This window comes from Lissotriton helveticus, chromosome 7, assembly GCF_964261635.1.
Source record: "Lissotriton helveticus chromosome 7, aLisHel1.1, whole genome shotgun sequence".
Lineage (NCBI taxonomy): Eukaryota > Metazoa > Chordata > Amphibia > Caudata > Salamandridae > Lissotriton > Lissotriton helveticus.
In genome coordinates this window covers 109,410,222-109,431,360 of record NC_136068.1, presented here as the reverse complement: position 1 = coordinate 109,431,360, position 21,139 = coordinate 109,410,222, and the positions used below count along the sequence as shown (strand labels likewise).

Here is a 21,139-nt window from a genome sequence, read left to right as displayed (position 1 = left end):
AAGATACATGGTATAGTACATAATAAAGACATATGGTGGTCTTGTAGGTCCAGGTAATTTTAGAATTATAAGAAATAAAACTATTTAACTTAAAGCACATCACGGAGTGTTTTTGCACATGTCACAGTAGGCCACATCCCTTCTCTTCAGTCTTGTATAAATATGTGCTATAAGTTTCCTAAAACATAAGTACTTATAAATGTATCTTGTTCTTTGTTAGCAGTACAGAAATGTACTCCTATAATAAGAATTTGCCTAGCTATTAACTCGTATTTATAAGGTGAAAAGGCATTCTGTATACCTTATGTTTTCCATGTAAATACAATCTCATCATACACACCACTTTGCGTTGAAAAAGCGTTCTATAGGTTTTGCTGTGTGGGTTCGCAAAGAACACTCATAGAACAATACATATGTCCAGTCTTATCAAAAATCATAAATCTGGTCAGGTTTGTGAATGCTGCACTATCCTCCAATTGGTGTAGCAAAGCACAACAAGGAGAATTGTTTTCACTTCTCATTTTTTCCTCTTTCAATATATGCTACAATGCATAGCATATATTGAATGAGAAAAATGCCTCTACTGATTGTTTTTCTGCAGTAAGGGACACTTTCTGCAGAAAAACACTCTGCATGACACGGACATCCTTGCACGGTGCCTGTGTCACTACATGAATGCAGTATAAGCAGCTGTGCAGAGGGCAGCACAGACATTTTAATTTTTTTTTTTAATAAAATTTTTATTGAGTTTCAGATAATACATCATACATTTCTCAGGACTGTACTGTGCAGAAACATGCCCAATTCGAACAGTAAACATAACACATTGCCATTATATTCAGCGAGTGGACGATGTTACAATTCACAACCCCCCGCCTAGTTACAGATGGGAAACATCCTTTACAACAAAACTTATACCACGCAGTGCTGTTACAACGCAAGTATTACAACGAAAACCTTTACAACGCATTACACTGGGGGGCGCTCTAGGATAGGGAATAGTTTTCATTTACTATCTAACACCTTCCCTAGTGTCCACGGGGACTGGAGTTGGAATATTAAATTAAACTATTCACTATCCAGCACCCCCAAGTGTAATGCGTTGTAAAGGTTTGCGTTGTAATACTTGCGTTGTAACAGCATGCGTGGTAAAAGCATGCGTTGTAACGTCATACATCCGTTACAGACATATCAATGCGTGCTCCGACAGCGAATAGATCACCTGAAACAAAAGAGAAGAAAACATAAGAAAAAGACTTCGTCCGAGTGTAATAACACCCCATCCCCCCACCCCCCACAGACTACTCTACAACCACCATCTTAAATTGAGTCTGCTTCACTGGAGGCCAGTAAATATTCTCTTAGAGGGGCCCATATATCCTTTGGTCTGGAAGAAACAGGCAACTCCTCCGCATACAGCTCCAGTTGTTCTCGACAAAACACCATGTCCTTGAGCCACCCTTCAGTCTTTGGGCTCAACCTGCTATCCCATGTAAATAGTGTTCGCCTTTTCGCCAAAAGGAGGGCAACTCACAAACCTAACCACCACCCCTTTTATATGAGGGACATATCCTAATAAACACACTAATGGTGTGAACTGCAAGTCCAGCCCTGTCATAGTGCCCAGGAGCTCCAGTACCTTCTCCAGGATCTGTGTACATTCTCGCAAGGCCAAGCCGTGGAAATCCGCTCCCTCTGCACCACATCTTTTACAGCGATCTACCTCCCAGAGTCTCATCCTACATAGTTTCTTGGGTGTGTGATAGGCTTGGTGCAAAAATTTTAGATGAATAATACGTAGGTTGCTATTTGACGTTAAGCGTCCTGTCAAGGAACAGACCTGCGCCCACTCTGCATCAGTAATAGGTGGATCCACAATCGTGTTCCAGTGCGCCATGCTTCTGTCTGGGCACGGGTCGTGTCGTCTTGGACTGCTTTGTATAGTTTTGTGATCAGCTTTTTCGGTGTGGGTGCAGTAATCACCAATTGCAATGCCTTCAGTGTTTCAGGCTCCACAGGGAAACATGTAAAATGATCTTTCACCGCCCTTCGTAGCTTGAAACAGGTTAATTGAAATAAAAAAAAGTGGGTTCTGTATGTACTCCAGATCAGCACTCATGATGTATGATCCTTCTGGGTATAAGTCTCCTAACCGGTTGAGGCCTACCTCTCGGAGCGCAGTGACTGAGCCCTGATCCTGAGTAACGGACAGAGCAGCATGCCCCGCGATGGGCATGGCAGGTGCATACAAGGGAAGTTTGTCCGATCGCCTACCGATTGCCTGCCACGCATCGATCGGAACATCTAGCGTGTTAATCTCCTCTCTGGGTGTCTGTATGTGTGATGATGCTGCTTAACGGGATCGGATGAGCTTCACCTTCTTCCACTGCCACATGCGGGGCGTAGTCATGAGGTTTAAACCAGAAATATGCAGATTGTGCTTGCCCACAAAGGTAAGATACATAAAAATCCGGAGCGTTGAACCCCCCCCCTACTCAAATGTCAAGCGTCATCGTTTGCCAACTGATACGTGGCTGCTTGGAACCCCAAACCAGTCGAAGTAATTGAGTTTGAATCATTTTTAAAAAGTGCATTTTCAGCCGGATGGGAATATTACAGAAGAGGTATAGGAACCTGGGAAGGATAACCATCTTAATCGTGGCAATACGATACGCCAAGCATAGCGGCAAACACACCCAGCAGTCAACCGGTTGGCACAGCGCAGTATAGGTCCTGCCGTAGTTCTATTTGATCACTGTTTTGGGATCTCGGGGTATCCACACCCCCAGGTATTTCACTGGTTCATCTGACCAGACTAGAGGGTATTCGACCGGAGGTGGACCAGTGACCGCCGTCAGCGGGCTAATGACCGATCTTTCCCAGTTTATTAGAAGGCCCGAAAAGAGACCAAATTTGATGTATTCGCGAAGAAAGGGAAGCAGAGACTTGCAACATATTTATGTACATATGTTACATCCCTGTGTTTTGGAAGTACCACAGCACGCTGTAGGTAAACACTTCAGTGTCATGCTGCAGCACTTCCTTATAGTTCTGCACTTATCCATTCACCACAAATGTTCTCTTTCAGTCAATTATCTACTAGACATACATTCATGTAAACTTTCACACACTAGTATACAAGTTTAGCTCTCTTTAACCAGAGTAGTTAGTTCTGAAAACTATTTTATTTTTTTTAACTTTTATTGAACGATTTTTTTTATATGGAAAAAAAAAGACAACTGCTGGAAGAAAACAATGAACTTCAGGCTAAAAATAAAAAACCCCTAGCACCGATGATTCTCTAGTGCTCGAGAAACCAAATCAACAGACTGCTCTCCATAGCAGAGCAATCTATTACACTTAATACAGTGTATTTCTGCGTTGGCAAATTGAGGACGAATGTCCAGATTTCCAGAAGATGTAGCCGCAGCAGAAGAGGTGCTAGGAACAGCAGACTGAGGGGTTTGAGACAATCTTCTACATTCCTCCCTTGCGAAGTTCACAGGATGCTGTGTTCTTGGATGTTTCATCATACTTGCGGTCCCGCAAGAGTATTTCTTATTGGGGTCACCTCTTGACAACACTCTTTTGAAGATTGTGCATGTCACCTTCACTGCATTGACTTCAGTCCCTCCGGGAAAGAAAAAAACTTCCAAACCACCGAGGTGTACCTCTCACGAGGTAGAGGTTCATGTACAAATACCTCATTTGAAGAGTTGTCTGAATCAGGTGGTAACTCCTGTCCTGAAGCCATTGTAAGTAATAATAGTTGTCCACTTTGCCAAAAGAGGTTCTTCTCAGCAGAGAGATGTTTCTCCCAAGAAAGTCTGGAAAGAATGATTGAAATGGGTGGGTTTCTTCAATCGATAGAATCGGAAGTGTTATGAACCAATCAAATCTCTTCTTTTCTGGTCACATGGGGTACGCGTAGGGTGCACGCACCCTGCGAGACTTCGCGAAATTGCATTTAAAAGTGATGTACTTCTTTAGAAAGTTAAAGAATATTTTTATAATTACCTCAGATAATGTCTGGATATAGATATATCTATATCTGCTTTTGAACATAAAAATTCTCGCAGGAGTCACGCACCCACCGCGTCCGATATGCATAGGACGTCATGCGCTACCGCGTGCCAGTCACGTTGCGTAATACGAACAGCTCGCGTATGCGCCATAAGTCGCGCAAAAGTCGCATAGCAACCGCGTTGGAAAAGTGGTATCCGTCGCACACCCTACGCGGATCCTAGACTGCAACCCTAAAATGGCAGACACGTTTCGCGCAGTAAACGAGCAGGGTGCGTGACTCCAAGAAAATGGAACAAAATAAATAAAAATAAAGTATATTATAAAACAATATAAAATAAATTTAAAATCTATTTTACAAAAATGTGTAATGTAATTGAAAAAAACAACAAATCTAAAAAATAAAAAGATTTAAAAAATGTAGTTAAAACACTTTAAAAAAAACACTTTAAGAAAATGTATATATTTCAAAATCATTTAAAAAAACCTTTGAAATTCACTAAAAAAACATAGGTTTCAGACAGGTTATAGTTACGAATTATAATTTAAAAAATCTTAGAAATTCATTAAAAAAAATAGGTTTCAGGGGTGTTCTAGTTACCTGGACATTTCAGTCATACAAAACCATTGAAATTCCACCGTTATAGTTAGTTGTACTAACTGTAACTCATGCACCCACAATCCACTGGTGATGATCATCACTGATGACATCTCAAATGACATCACTGATGACATCATCCACATGACAATCAGATACACCTCATCATACACTACTATAACCTTTCAATCACTGTAAATTACAGAGTACCATATTTTAATCCATTGCCACAGCAATTCAAGTATCTAAAAACCCACTCATTTTCACTCATACATGTCAATGATCAATAGAACACAATAAAATATACTTATACACGTATATTGACATTACACATCAGCACACATACTATTCAGTTATGCAGTCATCCTACTTACTTTTGCAAACAATGTATTCTATTTACATTTACTCAGCTACACACTTATACAATACTACTTCATTTATTTATATAGATAGTAACTCATACTTAGTGTGTTATGAAATCACTATTACAAGTATACAGTTATCTATACAGTCACTCATGCTATCAATTACACTTATGTATACACCAACTGTCACATACACTGCCTTTTATTTTTCTAGTTTGTTGGACATGTAGCAGTGAGAGATACATTTGCTCATCACCACACTCATAAAGCTATTCACTCACCCAAACAACTGTTATAACATGTAGTCTTAACGTCATATACATACTGAATCAACTATTCACATATCTTTGGGCAGTCACAACCCCCCCCCCACCGAACCACACACACACATTCACTCTACCATACAAATACTCTGCTAACTAATCAATAACCAATAAAGACTTTCACATAGCTAGTAACCAACTGGTGCAGCAGTTTACACAACAACTGAAAAAGTAATACAGATATTCACACAGTTTAGTCACTATCCAATATATTTAGTGAGACACTATAAATTAGTTAAGTAAACAGTCAACCACACTGCTACTAAATCCTCCCCTCAAGATAGGTATATATCCACTGATTCTGAAACGCTGATTGATAGAATATATATCAAATACATATTTAAATAACAAACCACATTCCCTGGATGATGTCATCAGTGATGTCACTGACCAGGTCATGAATGATGTAATGTGTGACATCACCAGTGGATTGCAGGCGCGAGAGTTACAGTTAGTACAACTAACTATAACGGAGGAATTTCAATGGTTTTGTATGACTGAAATGTCCAGCTAACTACAACGCCCCTGAAACCTATGGTTTTGTTCAGTGAATATATAAATATTTTTGGGGAAAAAAAGAATTTTTAAAAGATTACAATGGGCAATTCTTGTAAAATGCAAATTATTCAGCCTTGCTAACTCTTTCCTAGTTTTGTTTGACAAGGGCTCTAGGTTTTGATTAACAATCTTCTCTACATTAGAAGAGATGCATACCCCGTGATACTGCTTTTTTACTATTTAGTCTGCTAATAAAATATCATTAGTGATTTGGGTTTTCCTTGGTTTAGCCAAAAGTCGAAGAATATTCCCAAAAACAGAGGCTTCCGTCTATTACTTTGATTGCAACTTCTGGGTTGAGTGTCATTACTGCGACATCTGTGTATGCCAAGATTTTGCTTTCGTATCTCTGCATAGTTATTGGGGGCAGAGGAATTGCAATGCTTTGCACAATTTCTTATAAATGCGTCGATAAACTGCGCAAACAAGAATGGGAAGCAAGGGCACCCCTGTCCAGTTCCGAGCAATCACAGGGCGGGACATGTTATAAACCTGTAGTGAATGTTTGTATCTGTGGAGTTATACGGCTTTAATTCCTCTGACTGCTAATACCTTAAGAGTAGATTTGAGTCTCCATTTATGAATGCTATCGGATGATATGAGCCCAACTCTACCAATACCTTATTACTTTATTTTATTTTTTTAAATACTTCAATTTTAGCAATAGACCACAAGTCTGGCAGGGACCTCCACTATATATTTCATTTAATAGTGGAGTCATCATATCTTTCGATTGGGTAGCAAATATTCTAGAATATTCCAATGGGATTGCATCCACTTCTGCAGCTTTACCGGAGTAAAGAATAGAGATTGCAAGGTAAATCTCTTCCCATAGTAGCTCCCCTGCTAGAGATTCCTGCTCATCTATAGAAAATTTATTAATGGGCTTCATTTTGAGGAACTCTTCAATCTGCCAAGGACAGTCCCTGGTATCTTTAGTACATAGAGTTTGATAAAATACTTAAAGCTTCTATAATTTTTCTTGCATCTGAAACTTCCAAGAGTGGGGTCCGACCTGCTCACTTGTGCCCTTCTGCCTTGCTGTAACCTGCCAGATGGTGCCCAACTTACTCACTACACTTGTACAATCTTTACTTCCATGCAATATACTTTTCTGCTGCCCCATTTGTAAAAATCAACTCCAATTCTACAATAGCAGTGGCTACCAATTTGGGCTTTTTATATCCCCAGCTTGCTGTGTAACTTATTAGGTTTTCCTCTGCCACCACTAGGTTATCATGTTTAGCTTGTATAAATTGCCTCTTGCTGCCCCGGATTCATTGAGAACCTTAGTCTCTCCCCCTTAGGCAATATTTGAATATGTCCCACACTGTGCTCAAAGAAGAACTACCACTAATCTCTTTAAACAATATGGGGATCCACCCGCTAATATGCTTACAATATTCTTCGTTAGCAAGCAGGGCACGCTCAAAAGTCCATGTGTTTGGTGTTTACCCCCCCTTATACCTTGTATTTCTAATGCCAGTGGCTTGGGATCTGAAAGGAACTGTGGGTATTGCTCAATTTTACAAGTTGTGATGAGCTTATTTGACACAAAAATGGAATAGAGGCGCGCTTGTTTGGAACATGGTGCAGAAAAATACATAAACCCATGCCCCATCCGTTACTTTCTACACCAGCGCCATCTATCAGGCCATGAACTTTGCACACCCCTTTATGGGCTTGAAATACTTTGGGTTTTCGGCCAGTATACATCAGTGGTCGTGCCCCCCCCCTCCCCTCCCCTCCCCTCCTTGTCAAAATTGCCGGGGTGGTTGATGTTAAAATCCCCACATAAAACTATAGGTGGAGGACGGTGAATTAATTAGCAAGATATCTGGTTATTAGAGGGGTCAGAGTATGCTACCATAAATTGAGCACAACATGAATTTCTCCCCACAGGAGTATGACAATCTGCAGGTACCCATCTACCCTTTATGTTGGCCTCTACTTGTGTAAATTTTTGCCAATTGCCTTGGGCCAAAATCAAGACACCTACTTGGTACGTGCCCCTTGTGAAGTCCCACATACAAGTCTATAACCCACAGTGTTATAAACATCCCACTGTCAAGCTTCAATATGAGTTTCTTGCAAACAAACATCTGCTTTCAGAACCTTTAGCCCAATTGAAGTTGTAGCTCTCTTTTTAGGATCATTGAGACCACAAATGTTGAGGCAATCATCATCATCTGGTTATTAGCCATAGTCTTACTTAAAAAAAATAAAAATCCTTGGCTTCCAACACTAAAATAACACACCGAAGTTCTCTCCCAGTTAGCCAAACTCCCAGCTCCACGTTCTCCCGAGCGTGTAGGATTCCCACTCCCCAAACCCCTTCCCAGTCAAGCACCCCCCGGTGTGGCCTCCTACAGCAGCCTGCCTCCACCCCCCCCCCAACTTTACCCATTCCCAACCAATGAGCGAGCAGGCATAGCCTGGTGACGCCATCTGAGGAACCACACCAGATTCCCAAGCACCCCCCCCCCAAAAAACACTACAATTAACCACTCAGCGAGTTAAGTTTATTCAACATTTATGGATTAAAAAATATTTTGCCCCGCTTTACACATTTGCTTTCACTATCAAGCTTCATCTGCCCCCTTTAATCTTAGCCTTTAGATCAGACCCTGCCCGCAAAATATCTAGGTATTGCTGGGCATGCACCTCTGAGCTGCAAGTATGCCCTTTAAAGATAAGGTTCAGTTTTGCTGACTTTTTTTTTAAGTATACCTCAGTGCCTAACTTCTGAAAGGGAGCAAACTTTTTTTTTTTTTTTTTAAACATTATCTTCACTCTACCTTGGGCAAAGTCCGGTTGTGCACAAAAAAAAAAATAAAAAAAATAAAAAAGAGACTTTCAGATTTAGTATTGGGGCCTGCCAAATCGTAAAAACTCTCATCTTGATAAAAAAGTTTCCGAAGTACACCAGTACAGACCGAGGGTATGTAGTATTGCCCGCTTGTTTGATGGTACAGGAACAATGCACTCTATCTTTTTTTCCCCAATCCCAATCAAGGTGTTCTGGTAATGCACCCTTTAGGAGTTTAACTATATAGCCTCTGGAGTTTACTCCCTCAGCACCTTCCGGAATGCCCAGTCTCAAGTTATTTCTCCTTTGTCGGTTATCGTGCTCAAGTTTCCACATCAGGTCCGTAAACTAAGGATCTTGGGAAATTATCAGAGTTTAGTTTAGAGACCTCCATTTTGAGTGTCTGTGTGCGGTTCTACCATAGTCATCCTGTCGGAAATCTCAGGGAAGGTTGTCAGTCCGAAACTCCCCTTGCATCCGCTCGATAGTGGCCAAGATCACGGATGGTGAGGGTTCAATCACATTGCTTGATACCGCTTCTGATGTGGTGCTTGTCAGTCGAGGCAGACCAACCCTCCCCCTGAGGGTAGATCCTCCACCCTTGCTGATCAAGTAGTGGAACGCCAGAGTATTCCCATCTAAGCGTGGGGGGTGTCTTTCCAGGGGGAGCCTTGATGTCGAACTCCAGATTTCTTATCACCTGCTCTCAGTTTCTTGCGCAGGCTCATTGATTTCCTCGAACCCTTCCCTCTGCCCTGACCGACTCGGACCGGCGAGGACAACGGATTCACCCCAAAACCTACAGCTTGTTTAGCACGACAAAGTGAAGGTCGAAGACTAGTTCAGGCATTGAAGAGTCAGTCATCAGTTAGAGAAAAATAAATCTCGCCACCACCCCATAGGTCCAGGAGAAGCTAACACTTTTGCCTTCCTCAGGGAGCCATATCTAGCAAAGTAGAGTTTGATTTCCCTGGGAGGATGGAAGAGGGACCCTCCATAAACATTCACAGTGGTTGCAGGACTAACCAAAGTTTGTTAAAACTGCAGTGCGCCCTCTACAGCCTCAATAGGGTTGATTACATGATTTTTCTCACCTGCATTCTGGTTCCCAAAGGAATGTGTTTCCTCTAAAGCGGTCTCAAACACCTGGATAGGAGCAGCTCTGGTGATTGACAGAGGAGCAGCTGTAGTCACCACCTGATTTTGCATGGTTCTAGTGTGTTTAAACGAAAATAGGTCAGAGATTGCTGGTTGACCTACCGCTGTGGAGTTACGCCCCAAACCAATCTCTTCCTTCCTGTATCGGTCGACTCATCACCCTTCCTCCTGCTCCTACCCTCCGGTCTCTGGAGGGTTCCTGGTGCGCGATAGACTTAGAGAGATAGAGGTCATGCTACAGTTCTACTCACCTGGTTCATATCGGGACTTACTATGAAAAATAAAGATGGGACTTCCTTATAACTTACTGGTGCCTTTCATTTTGTGCTAAAGCTGCCCAGAGGAAGGGAGGAGTCCCGAAACGCGTAGGCAGCGCACATGTGGGGAGATATCCTGTCTTTGGCCTGACCTCCGGCGAGTGCGATCCACCGGAGCGGCAACCTCTTTTTCAAGAATAAATATATATATCAGCAATTCAGGGTCCAGTAGTCAATTGATTAACCCACATGCTTGAAAGAAAACGAAAAAAAAACCACAATGAGGCAAAGGCATCAGAACTATCAAATACTCATCCTCTTAAAAAAAGAATTACAAAAAAAAAAAAAGTAACTTAAGATGTAACTAGTCAAAAATATACACTTCGTACTGATGGCAGAAGGTGCTCATGTTGGACTCCTTAAGGAGTAAGGAGCATAATCATCAAGCTTTACACCACCTCAAAAAACAAACTAAAGGTCTTGAATCTGCCAGAGCTTAAATACAGCCTCAAAATCAATGTCCTGCTACCACACACCCTCCCTCCATGGACTACACCCAAGACAACCGATCTTTTAGACTTTATACCCTATTCTAAGCAAAGAAGCATAAACAGAAAAGCCAACATGCTTTAGTGGGATGTGCAGAGTACATGGGGCAGATTTGAATCCGGTCGAAGCCTATTTTCAGACAAGGAAGAAGGCTGACGGTAACTGGGCCTGAAACCCTCCCCAAGCACACCAACCCCACCAGTTGACCATGTAGGATGCATAACTTCAAATAACGAATCGTTATTCCCGAGCAAGATAACGAACTAGTGGAAAGAACTGGAGATATGCCAGAGCACCGAAAATACACATTTACTTTTGAAAGTGTTTTGCCAAAGGGGCATTTAGAGGTGACCCTGAATTGAAGAACTGTAGCTACAGCTTGGCAGTTCACCTGCACTAATCATAATCAACGACCTATAAATCCATATGGCGTGTAACAGTTACACCAAAGCAGATTATGACGCAAAGTATATGTATTGAGAAAGTAACTTTTTTCTTTGAACCCATGCAAACTTTTGAAAGCAGAAAGCAAGATGTGATCCCAGGCAGGAGATCCAGGGGAGGACAAGTTTACCTTCAAAAGAAACATTGTCCAAGTCAAATTCCAGGCTCTCTCGGTCACTGAGTAAGTAGAGATGAGACGAGAAGGAATCCCAGGAATCCAGATCCTCCATTAATGTAGCTTGGAACTTCTGTTTGGTCTGCTCGAAGTACTCCACAACGAAAGTCCGTGACGTGACCAGATCATCCAACGATGGTCCAGTGGCAAGAGATTGAGATGAAGCAGCAGGATAAGAGCCGGACCCTAGAAAGGTTCCAAACAAAGATAATTCATTCACATTTGTAATTAATATTTTCATCCAGGTTACTGCAAGGAGGCATAGATGCCTGTAGTGAAATCTTACTGGAAGATCCAAATCGTGATAGATAGCTTAGAGGGGAAAAAATAGGCAAGTCACAAGATTGAAAGAATTGATATTTTGCCTTTCTCCCAACCACCAACAAGAATACATTGCTTTCTTAACAGCCAGTCTCTAGATCTCACTGCCCTTTGGATTAGCCACAAGAGTGACATTAGTGCCACTATCAGGCTCCATTAAAATTGGTGTGGTCCCTCAGTCTCAACTTAAAGCCTCGCTGGGAAGCAATACTAGAGCCCCAGCAATGGTGGAGCCTATTTTGGCACAGGGGTTGGGGAGGGGTGTAAATGTAGTTGTTGTGGGGCTAATGATTCAGTTCAGTGTTCATGGGCAAAAGTGGTGTTACCCCGCCACCCTCTAGGAAGTGGCAAGAACAGTTGAAAATAAAGCAGTTGAAGGGAAAATTACTGCTTTGAGGCAGAGTGCTGAATCTCCTCCATGAATTCGAACTTTCATGTCCTACAACCACAAGCACCAGGTGTGTGAGGTTTTCATCACCCTGTAGGCACAAGCTACAGCAGCAACATCACACTAGGGAGTGCTGGATTAGAATGCCATTAATTTAGTTGCTTTTGGGGTGCATCAACTGTGGCCCTGGGAGGGGCTGCAAAACTACATGCACTTAAATAGGTGGGACAGCCTGATGGGGACAATGAGAGAGTGGATGGCAACAATGTTGATTATCACAGAGGGGCAGGCTGTAGGGGGGGGTGCTGCTCTTCTGGCATCAATGCATGGTTGGCACAGTATTTGGTTTCACTTTGAAAACATTATAGAGAGGAGCACACAGTGTTTGAATCTTTCCAGGAGAGGCCCAAGAGAAGTAAGGAACCAGCTGCAGACAAAAATTAAGCCAGCTGACTAAGAGTTAAGTGTGCACTTCAGCCACTGCATCAGTGGCATACCCCCCCCCCCGCGCTTTAGCAGAGGGGGAGGTGTTCTTGATGGGCCTCGGTCTGCAGTTTGGCAGAGAAAGGCTCATAATGAACTTGGGTGGAAGCGGGAAAGCTGTCCCTTCTTGCACAAAAATAATCCTGCCAACAATGCAGGACAAGTGTGCCTGAATGTTGTGCTGGCTGAAAGGACAGGAATGCACTGCATCTCATAGATATGGTGCATTTCTGCCCTTTCGATTTAGCATAGGCCGGTGCAGCAAAAAGACTTAAACTTCCCTATGCAAAATCTTTGTAAATGTGGCCCTTAGGGCAAGAAAGTGAGAACCCTTCAAGAAACTCATTGGAATTTGAATTGTGTTACCACCCTACCCTTTTAAAGTCACCAGCCACCACGTTAGCTTCCTTCATGAAAGGAGCCAGACGCTGCAAGACAATCCAACTTCCTAGCTCAAGACACTAGTTAGTATTTCTTCTCCTGGTATACTCACTGCATTAATCATGCACTTACCTTCAACCAGTGGCATCATAGTTCAACATACTGTTATTGTGCATGGTGTATGAATATCAGCAGTTCAGTATGCACTATGTGACTGCATAGCCCACATGCTTGAGAAACAATAATGAGGCAAATACATCAGAATTATTAATTACTCAACCTCTAAAAACCACACAAACAGAATACAAGATATGACTGGTTAGAAATATAGACTGCAAGTTCAGACTGCAGTTGGAGATCATGGACTTCTTAAGGAGTAACAGCATAACCAAACTTGGCACCACCTCTGCCATTTAATACTCAACTCACCTTGGCACGGTGTGGTGCTTCCTCCGCCCTGCTGATAAACCTTCTGAAAAATAGAAGGATTGGCTCAATTTGAATTCAGTACCCTTTACAACTAGCATCATTTTACTTCCTACATATTCCTCAGAGGTTCTAGAATGGCTCACAGTGGACACAAATTCCCCCAAACAGGGATTATTACTTGCAACAACTGGCAGAAGAATGCTTTACCAGATCATCTTATCACAAGCTGTGATCAGACTGGTGTACATCTAATTTAGTGTGCCAATTAATTTGAACAGCTACAGCAGTATATGAACAATGCACCTTTTCATTGAGCAGAGCCGTCACCCTTCACTTGCAGCGCTTCCCACCAGGACGCTCTTCAGCAGGCTCATTGTTGAGCTGCACGCAGTGCGCAACACACTTACCGAAGATCGTGGACTTCTACAGTACTTCTCCTGGACAGCACAGATGAAATCAGGTCCCTTTTGTTGGTTCAGGAACGCACAACTGGGAAGTGGACAGAAAAGGATCTGCATACAGTGAAGCTGTACCATTGACGGGATAGGTTCCCAATAGCATGGGAAACTAGCAGTTGATCAGTGTAGCAAATCACCACTTAAGGTGTGAAAGGGGAATAATGCCCAAATAGTGTGTTGGTGGGAGCAGAGTTACAATGCACGCCAGGATAATTTTCGTGGAATCTTAAGGTTCTACAAGAATCAACAACTGGTGTCTAGCACACCAGATAGTCCACCACCCTTCTAGACTAGAATGTTTCGACCCCACTGAAAACCAGCCAATCCCATTAAGTTCAGATTAGCTAGTTGAGCTGCTGCGGTGCTCCGTTCCATGCTCCCGCCGTCAGCTGTTGTTGAGTGTTGCACGGTTTGGGGAGGGTCAATGCGCTGTGGCCAGAGCATGAAAGGACTTGTTCAGGTTATTGTACACCAGTTAACGGACTCCCTCGAACACTACCGCCTCCTTGGTGGTCTTGGTTACTCTTCGGACCCGATCCCCCCCCCCCCCACAAGGCTTACCGGCGTTCTGTCGGCGTCTTCGGTTTCCTTACTTTTCTATGCGTCTGGAGGTGCTTTTCTCCCCTACCCTCCCTCCTGGAGCCTGGCAGGCAGCTGGAGTGTTTGCCCTGTCGCTTCCGTCTAGCTTGCCCCGTTTGGCTCAAACGCCTCCGGCTTTGGTTTCGGGTCGCCTTGGAGCTCAGGAGAGGGCGGCGGTTCCGGAGCCTTTTGCACGCTTCTTGCGTGAGTAACAGCAGTATTGGCCCTGGTGGAGTCAGTGAGGAGACACTGGCTAACGCTGACGCTGACAACAAGGCAGGAGCGGATCCACCACAGGAGACTAAGGGTTTGTTGAGAGGTCCGGGGAACCTTGCAGGTAAGGGGAGTGGTGAGGCAGTAAATTCCTCTAAAGGGGCACAAGCATCGACAAAAAAAAAAAAAAAAAAAAAAAAAAAGAGGTAAGCGGGCATATAAGAAGAAGGGCACTGAGGACACTAAGGGTAAGAGTACTAAAACCAGTCCTGTTGAGAGCAATTTAAAATTAATACCGCATCACCTGTTGATTCGCTCTTTAAAACCCTCTCTGAACTTAAATACACCTATAAGTCCATACTCTGGAAACACAAAAGCAAAGAAGACCTCATCATACCTGAATACGGAAATTAAAGCTAAGCGGGCAAAACAAATGCTAAAAACTGCAAAACGATAAAAGGCCATAACCTGGTTATTAGTGCTGGGTCTAAAATCACCCCATCACTGCGTTCTTACTTTAAAGCTAGTCCTCAGATATTGCACCTCTCAGAAGATCAAGCCCTGGCTCAATCTGCCCTGTTGGAGTGTCATTTGCAGGACTTAAGTGGGGCCGGTATGGTTGGTGCTATGGAAGCAGTCCCTCTTTCTACCCCTTCCTCTATCCCGGAGGTTGGTCTTAAGATAGACACAGTGGTTATAGAGAGCGGCCCGTCTCCTCAGGTAGATGAGAAAGTACCCGGTTTAGAAGAGATACGCACAGAAACAGAGGGAAATGAGGTTGAAAAGGTGCCTTTGGCCTCGCAGGAAGAGCCCTTAAGAAAAAATAATGATGACCTTATGGCTACCTCTTTGCAGTCCATGTTCTTGGTTCTGTCCACAGACATTAAGAATGGGTTTGACGCCTCAAAAGCAAATCAATTAGAGATTAGGAATTTCTGCGAATCCTTAGATAACAAGATTAATGGCCTTAATGCTAGAACAACAGCAATTGAAGAGACTGTTGCAGGTCTATCATTACATATAGATCAGGCCAAAGGCGACATCAAGCTTGAGAGAAGATCTTCTAATGGCCGAAAGGATGGAAACTTTGGAGAACGCCAGGCGTAGTAATATCCGTATTTTAAATGTTCCAGAGGGGAGCGAGGGGTCCGACATTAAGCAATATGTGGTCTTCCTTCTAAAAGAATCACTGAGTCTGGCAGAGTCAACCGAGGATTTGGCCAAAGACATCCAACGCGTCCATAGGGATCCTTTCAGGAAAAATCCTCAGAGATAAGCCCCGTAAAATACTTGTAAATTTCCATACTTACACACTTAAGGAAAGTATTCTTAATTCAGCCTTAAAGCACAAATCTTTGGTAGGGAAAGGTTTCAACTTTCAAATTAGATCAGACCTATCTAGGGCTACCCTTGAGAAACAGTGGGAGCTTGGAAGGCGTTTGCAGGCATTTAGAAGTGCAGGCGCATCGGCTCAACTTAAGTTCCCTGCCTCATTGAGAATAATGCACAACAACAAGATGTTTAACATTAGGTCGGTACAAGAGGCAGATGAGCTATTACTCACTCTTGGGGGGTCTAAGGGAAGTGCTAAGGGATCTTCTGGTTGAGACTACTGTATTGCATTATTCTGATCAGTATTCTAGTACCTGTCTCTCTTTTAAGAAAATGAAGAAGAAAGGCTTAATTAAGGATGGAAATTAAGAAACAAGGGGTAGGAGAAAACCACAAAAGGAGGGGAAAAAAAAAACCAAAAGAACCATAAAAGAATAGATAAAATTAAAAAATAAATAAAAAAAAAAAGGGGAGAGGGAATAGGAGACAATTTAGAAAAGATTATAAAGTAGAGTAAGAATATTTCTCTCTTATACAAGGGTCTGGCCTGATTAGTAACTCGTACTTTTGTGCTCATCCTCACTTTTATTTTCTGTTTTTTGAAGACAGCACAGTGGGAGTGTTGGGTTGGGGCACTATCTTCTGGACTAGTTTCCGGATAGATAGGGCAAGGGTTTCCCGTGGGGTTGGGGGGGGGGGGCACCAGACCCAGGGCTGATAGATCTTGCAATACTTACGGGATTCTGATGCGCAGGTCATCATTCTCCAGGAGACCCATTTAATGGAGGCTGAGGTATTGTCATTAGTAAAGAAAAACAGATGGATTGATTTATCCATATCAACCTCACAAACTACTAACAATAGAGGCGTGTCATTATTTTTAAAGGACCACTCAAAGTAAGATTAGTTTCGAAAATGGTGGATCCAGGTGGCAGATGGGTCATCACGACAGTACTAATTGCCGGAGAACGAACTACAATAGCGGGCTATTATGGGCCCAATATAGATGACCCCTCCACATTAAAATCCATATTTTCCCATCTACTGTCTTTCCCAGAACCTACAATTCTGGCAGGGAATTTTAATATTGTTTTGGATCCAGTTTCAGACAAAATCCCCAATAGTCGACCTTTAGCTCTTTCTAAGACTGGGGTCTTTTTACTTAGATCTATGAAGCAGTATGGGCTCGTTGACATTTGTAGGGAAAAAGCCGGCAAAAAGCAAGGGGTTTCTTATCGTAACCAGAAATATCATCATCAGTCCACAATTGATTTTGTTTTAATTAATCATTGGTCGAATTCGTGAAAGCTATCCGCTACCTCCCATCCATCAGATCATTCTGCAGTATTCATGGAACTTGAGGGATTCCCTAAGGTGGTTAGATCCTGGACATTTGACCGTTCACTCCTCTCAGCTGCGGACGACATAACTTTCCTAATTAAGGAAACCCAGCATTTTATACAGATCAATCTGGGGTTAGCTACTTCTGGAATTGTGTTAGATAAGGCCTTTCTAAGAGGCCTTATTACCAACAAGGTCTCATTTAGAAGGAAGCGACATAGGGCGGAAGTAGCTTCCATAGAAGCTGAGATGCTGGTAACCCAAAGCAAGATTGACCAAGCTTCACCTGGGACTACTACACAAGCACTTTCCAACAATCTAGTATTCTTAAAGGGTCAGCTGGGTTCGGTGCTTAATCAACGTCTGTTGGAGAAATGGGAAGCTAGTAAGAGAGCCCATTTTCAATATGGAGAGGGAGCTGGAAAACTTTTGGCCTGGAAAGCTAAAACCGACCAGGTCCGCAATAACATCGCGTCTATAGCTCACAATGATTTACTATATTCGTCAGATTGTGATATTAGGAGAATCTTTAGAGATTTCTTCCAAACAATTTATCAGGAAGATAAAATCTTGGACCAGCAACATATTGAGAATTGGCTGGAAAAGGTGTCTCTCCCTTCCCTATCCGCGGAGCAACGAGCTTCTCTGGACAACATCATTACGGAAGAGGAGGTTGGAGCAGCTATACTAAACAGCAAGAAGGGGAAGGTGGCTGGTCCAGACAGCCTTCCAGCCGAGATATATACGGAATTTCAACTCACTCCAAGTTTACTTTACCTGGGTATGACCATCACTAAAAACATCAATAATATTGTTAAAACCAATTTTGCTTCAGTCGCAAGGGAATGCCGTAAACTCATGCAATCATGGTCTCATCTTCCTTTATCTTTGCTGGGACGAGTCAATTTAGTTAAGATGACGATTTTGCCCAAGATCTCATTTCTATTTAATAACATTCCCCTTTTTTTTGACCCGTCCGCTATATCCAAGTTGCAGGGGGATATAACATCTTTTATTTGGGACAAACATATTCCAAGGATTGCATGGAAAAAGCTCAGGCGCCGTAGGGAGAAGGGTGGCTTAGCAGCTCCTGATCTGCAAATGTACGCGTGGGCGTTCCAACTCTGTCATGCCCGAATGTTGAAGATGCCCGTAGATCATTGGGTTGGCAGTATGTTTTCAGCTATGCTGAAGGGGGAAGCAGTAGCACAGTCAGGTTTTTTGTTCAAATTTGGTGACCCAAAGTTTAAGAAAATCCAACTGAAGGTATTACAGGGGATTGCAAAAATGTGGTTTACGGTGAGGAACTCAATAAAGCTTGGATACTTCTCTAGTAGGGCCCTGCTGTGAGATTCTCCTGGAAACCCTGGGTCGCTAGAAGATAGTCTGGCTGCTCCTTTGCGGGATGGTGGACTGGAGACATGGGGAGATATCTTTGTGGAAGGAAACTTGCTGCCATGGGAAGTTTTAAAAAGGAAAAAACAGGGCTAAACTTTTCCAAATTTAAGTATATCATCCAGATGGCTAGTTGGGCTCATTCTTATACCTCGCAGGCCTTAGTTCGATTTAGAGCTCCAGTTGGGGGGCAACCAGCTTGAGACTCTACATTTGGACAAACCATCAGGTAAAAAAAAGAGGTATCTTTGTGGTATAACTTAATACAAGATGAGTCTGACTGGGATTTCCAGATACCAGAGTTGTTGTGGGGCTCTTCTCTAGCCTGTTACAACCTAAAAGATCGGTGGTCTGCATCATTTAAGGTCCTGTGGGATATTGTGAAGCCCGCATGGTTGCGTAGAAACCACCTTTATACACTCCACAGAGCATATTACTCGCCACAAAGATTGTTAAAATTTGTCCAAGGTTCCTCGGTATTCTGTGCCAGATGTGGGTTAATAAATGCCACCGTGCCCATATGTTTTTTGAATGCCCTTCTGTTTCTGCTTTCTGGGACTCCATCAGCAATCTGCTTACAGTATATTTGGGCCTTCAAATTTTGATTGATCCCCCTCTTGCCATCTTTGGAGTGACTGGTGGAGTGCGGAGTCCGGCGAAAAATCTTTTTTTGCTCCATTTTATTAGCCAGAAGGGAGATCTGCAAAAAGTGGAAAGACCATCATCCTCAGACATTATGGGACTGGCAAGCTTCGGTCCTACAGATCTGGGAACCGTAACAAAAGATCCTTTTGGCATTTGCTTAAATGGAATTAATTTGTCCGGGATTTTATGTTATTTCCCCCCCCCCCCGGTCCAATGATTATGCTGCTGTGGCTCACTCCATTTGCGGGCCTGTCTCTAAAATTGGATCCCCATGTATGTTAGCGGCATTGTCCACGTTGAGATTGTTTCGATTTGCAGGTTTTGAAAAGACCTTTGCTTGCTGAAGGGTGATGGAACTGAATATCATAACCCTTACCAGTTATGTACTGAGACAGTGTAAAGGATTAAACCAATCCAGTCATATATGAAACCATGGTGGAAAAGGAGGTAACAAAAAAAAAAAAAAAAAAAAAAAAAAAAAAAAAGGGGCAATCCCAGACAGGAACCATCCCACCTCCGGGCATCTCCAGTCTTACTTCCAACCACAAATACCTCTGAGAACCTTGAGCTTTACTCTCAAAGCAAGACTCACCACAAACTAGCAAAATAAGCAGTGGTGTAGCCATCAATAGTGTAGCAGGTGCAATGGCACAAGAGTGAACGAATACTGTGCACTTCCATTGTGGTTGCATTTTTTTAACCAACCCGGGGCAGTGGCATGTCATTTGCTTGCGCGTGGCCCTCATGTCCCCTTGCTAGGGCATGAAAATGCAAACACCCATGCAACCAGAGACCCCAGCCTACAGGGCGTAGCATGCCGCCTATATAGACAACACTTTATTGCCCTCAGAGGTAGCGAGTCCTATATAAATGTTGCAATGCAATACAAGCTAGTGTCTGTAGAACTGCTAATAAGTCTTAAAAAGGCCAATGACGGGGGGGTGAGGCGGCACTGGCCATGCCGACCAGAGAGAAAACGGGACGATGAAGTAAATGGAATTTTAACTACATATAAGAAACTATACCGTGAGGACAGTTAAAAGAAGCAAAATAAATAAAGTGAGCCGGATCAAGACAGGGACAAGGTTTAAGCAGAGTAAAGACTAAAATATGTAATAGGACGAGGAGGGAGGCTTCAGCATTGAGTAATGGGGGCGGGGGAAGGGGGAAGAGAAATGGAAACACAGGAGTAAGAAAGTCAAAGCAAGGGCAAGCAGTGAGAGGTAGTATAGGCAATTACTTTGCCAGAAGACAAATAAGTGGGGGGAGAGAAACACTGATTCATGAAATAAGAGCACCAATAGGCTGGGGCAGAGTCCAGAGGGCTTGCTTATGCAGTTATTTTGTTGTGGAAGCAAATACATGGACCGCATTATCCCAGCGGCCCACTCATTGTGCATCACATGGGTACCGCCAAGTGTGTGAACTCTGCTCCTAGAGCCTGTAGTACTTAAAGGGGCAAGGCAATCCGAGCTCCCTCAATTAAGGCGGATATGTAGGACAAAAAAAAAAAGCATTTGCAATCCAATCAGTCTCGCATTTACGAGAGTTTGAGCTACTGGCATTGTAAATGGCAATTGCTTTTATTTAATGCGTTTTTTTAAGCTTTTATTTATGCGTTTTTTAAACAGAATTGTCATTTACAATGCGAATAGCTTAAACTCTCGCAAATGTAACACCTCGGCATCTGTGCTATAATTTTTTTTAACGTGTAAGGAGAAGAATAACAGCGGACAGGACAAAGCTAGGTAAGGATAGTGCTTGGATGCGGTCATTAAGGCCAGTCAAGTAAGAATACATGTAACAGGGGGTGTAGCCATGGGAGGTTACAAAATGAGATACGGCGGTACTAAGTAGGGGCTATTAAGATTGACCAATGAACAGCCACAGTTATAATGACAAGCCAATGAAGAAA

At 42.9% G+C, this 21,139-nt stretch overlaps 1 protein-coding gene across 1 annotated transcript in view; it reads right to left on the bottom strand.

Moving 5' to 3' along the window:
- Positions 1–1,169: 1,169 nt before the first annotated feature.
- LOC144768957 (baculoviral IAP repeat-containing protein 7-A-like) overlaps positions 1,170–21,139 on the bottom strand; it is a 52,585-nt gene continuing 32,615 nt past the window's right edge. Inside the window, exons 3-6 of the mRNA XM_078652956.1 lie at positions 13,669–13,750; positions 13,262–13,304; positions 11,215–11,445; positions 1,170–1,222 (exon numbers count right to left, since the gene is read on the bottom strand). Coding sequence (XP_078509082.1) covers positions 1,170–1,222; positions 11,215–11,445; positions 13,262–13,304; positions 13,669–13,750 — 409 coding nt within the window. The remainder of the gene's footprint in view (positions 1,223–11,214; positions 11,446–13,261; positions 13,305–13,668; positions 13,751–21,139) is intronic.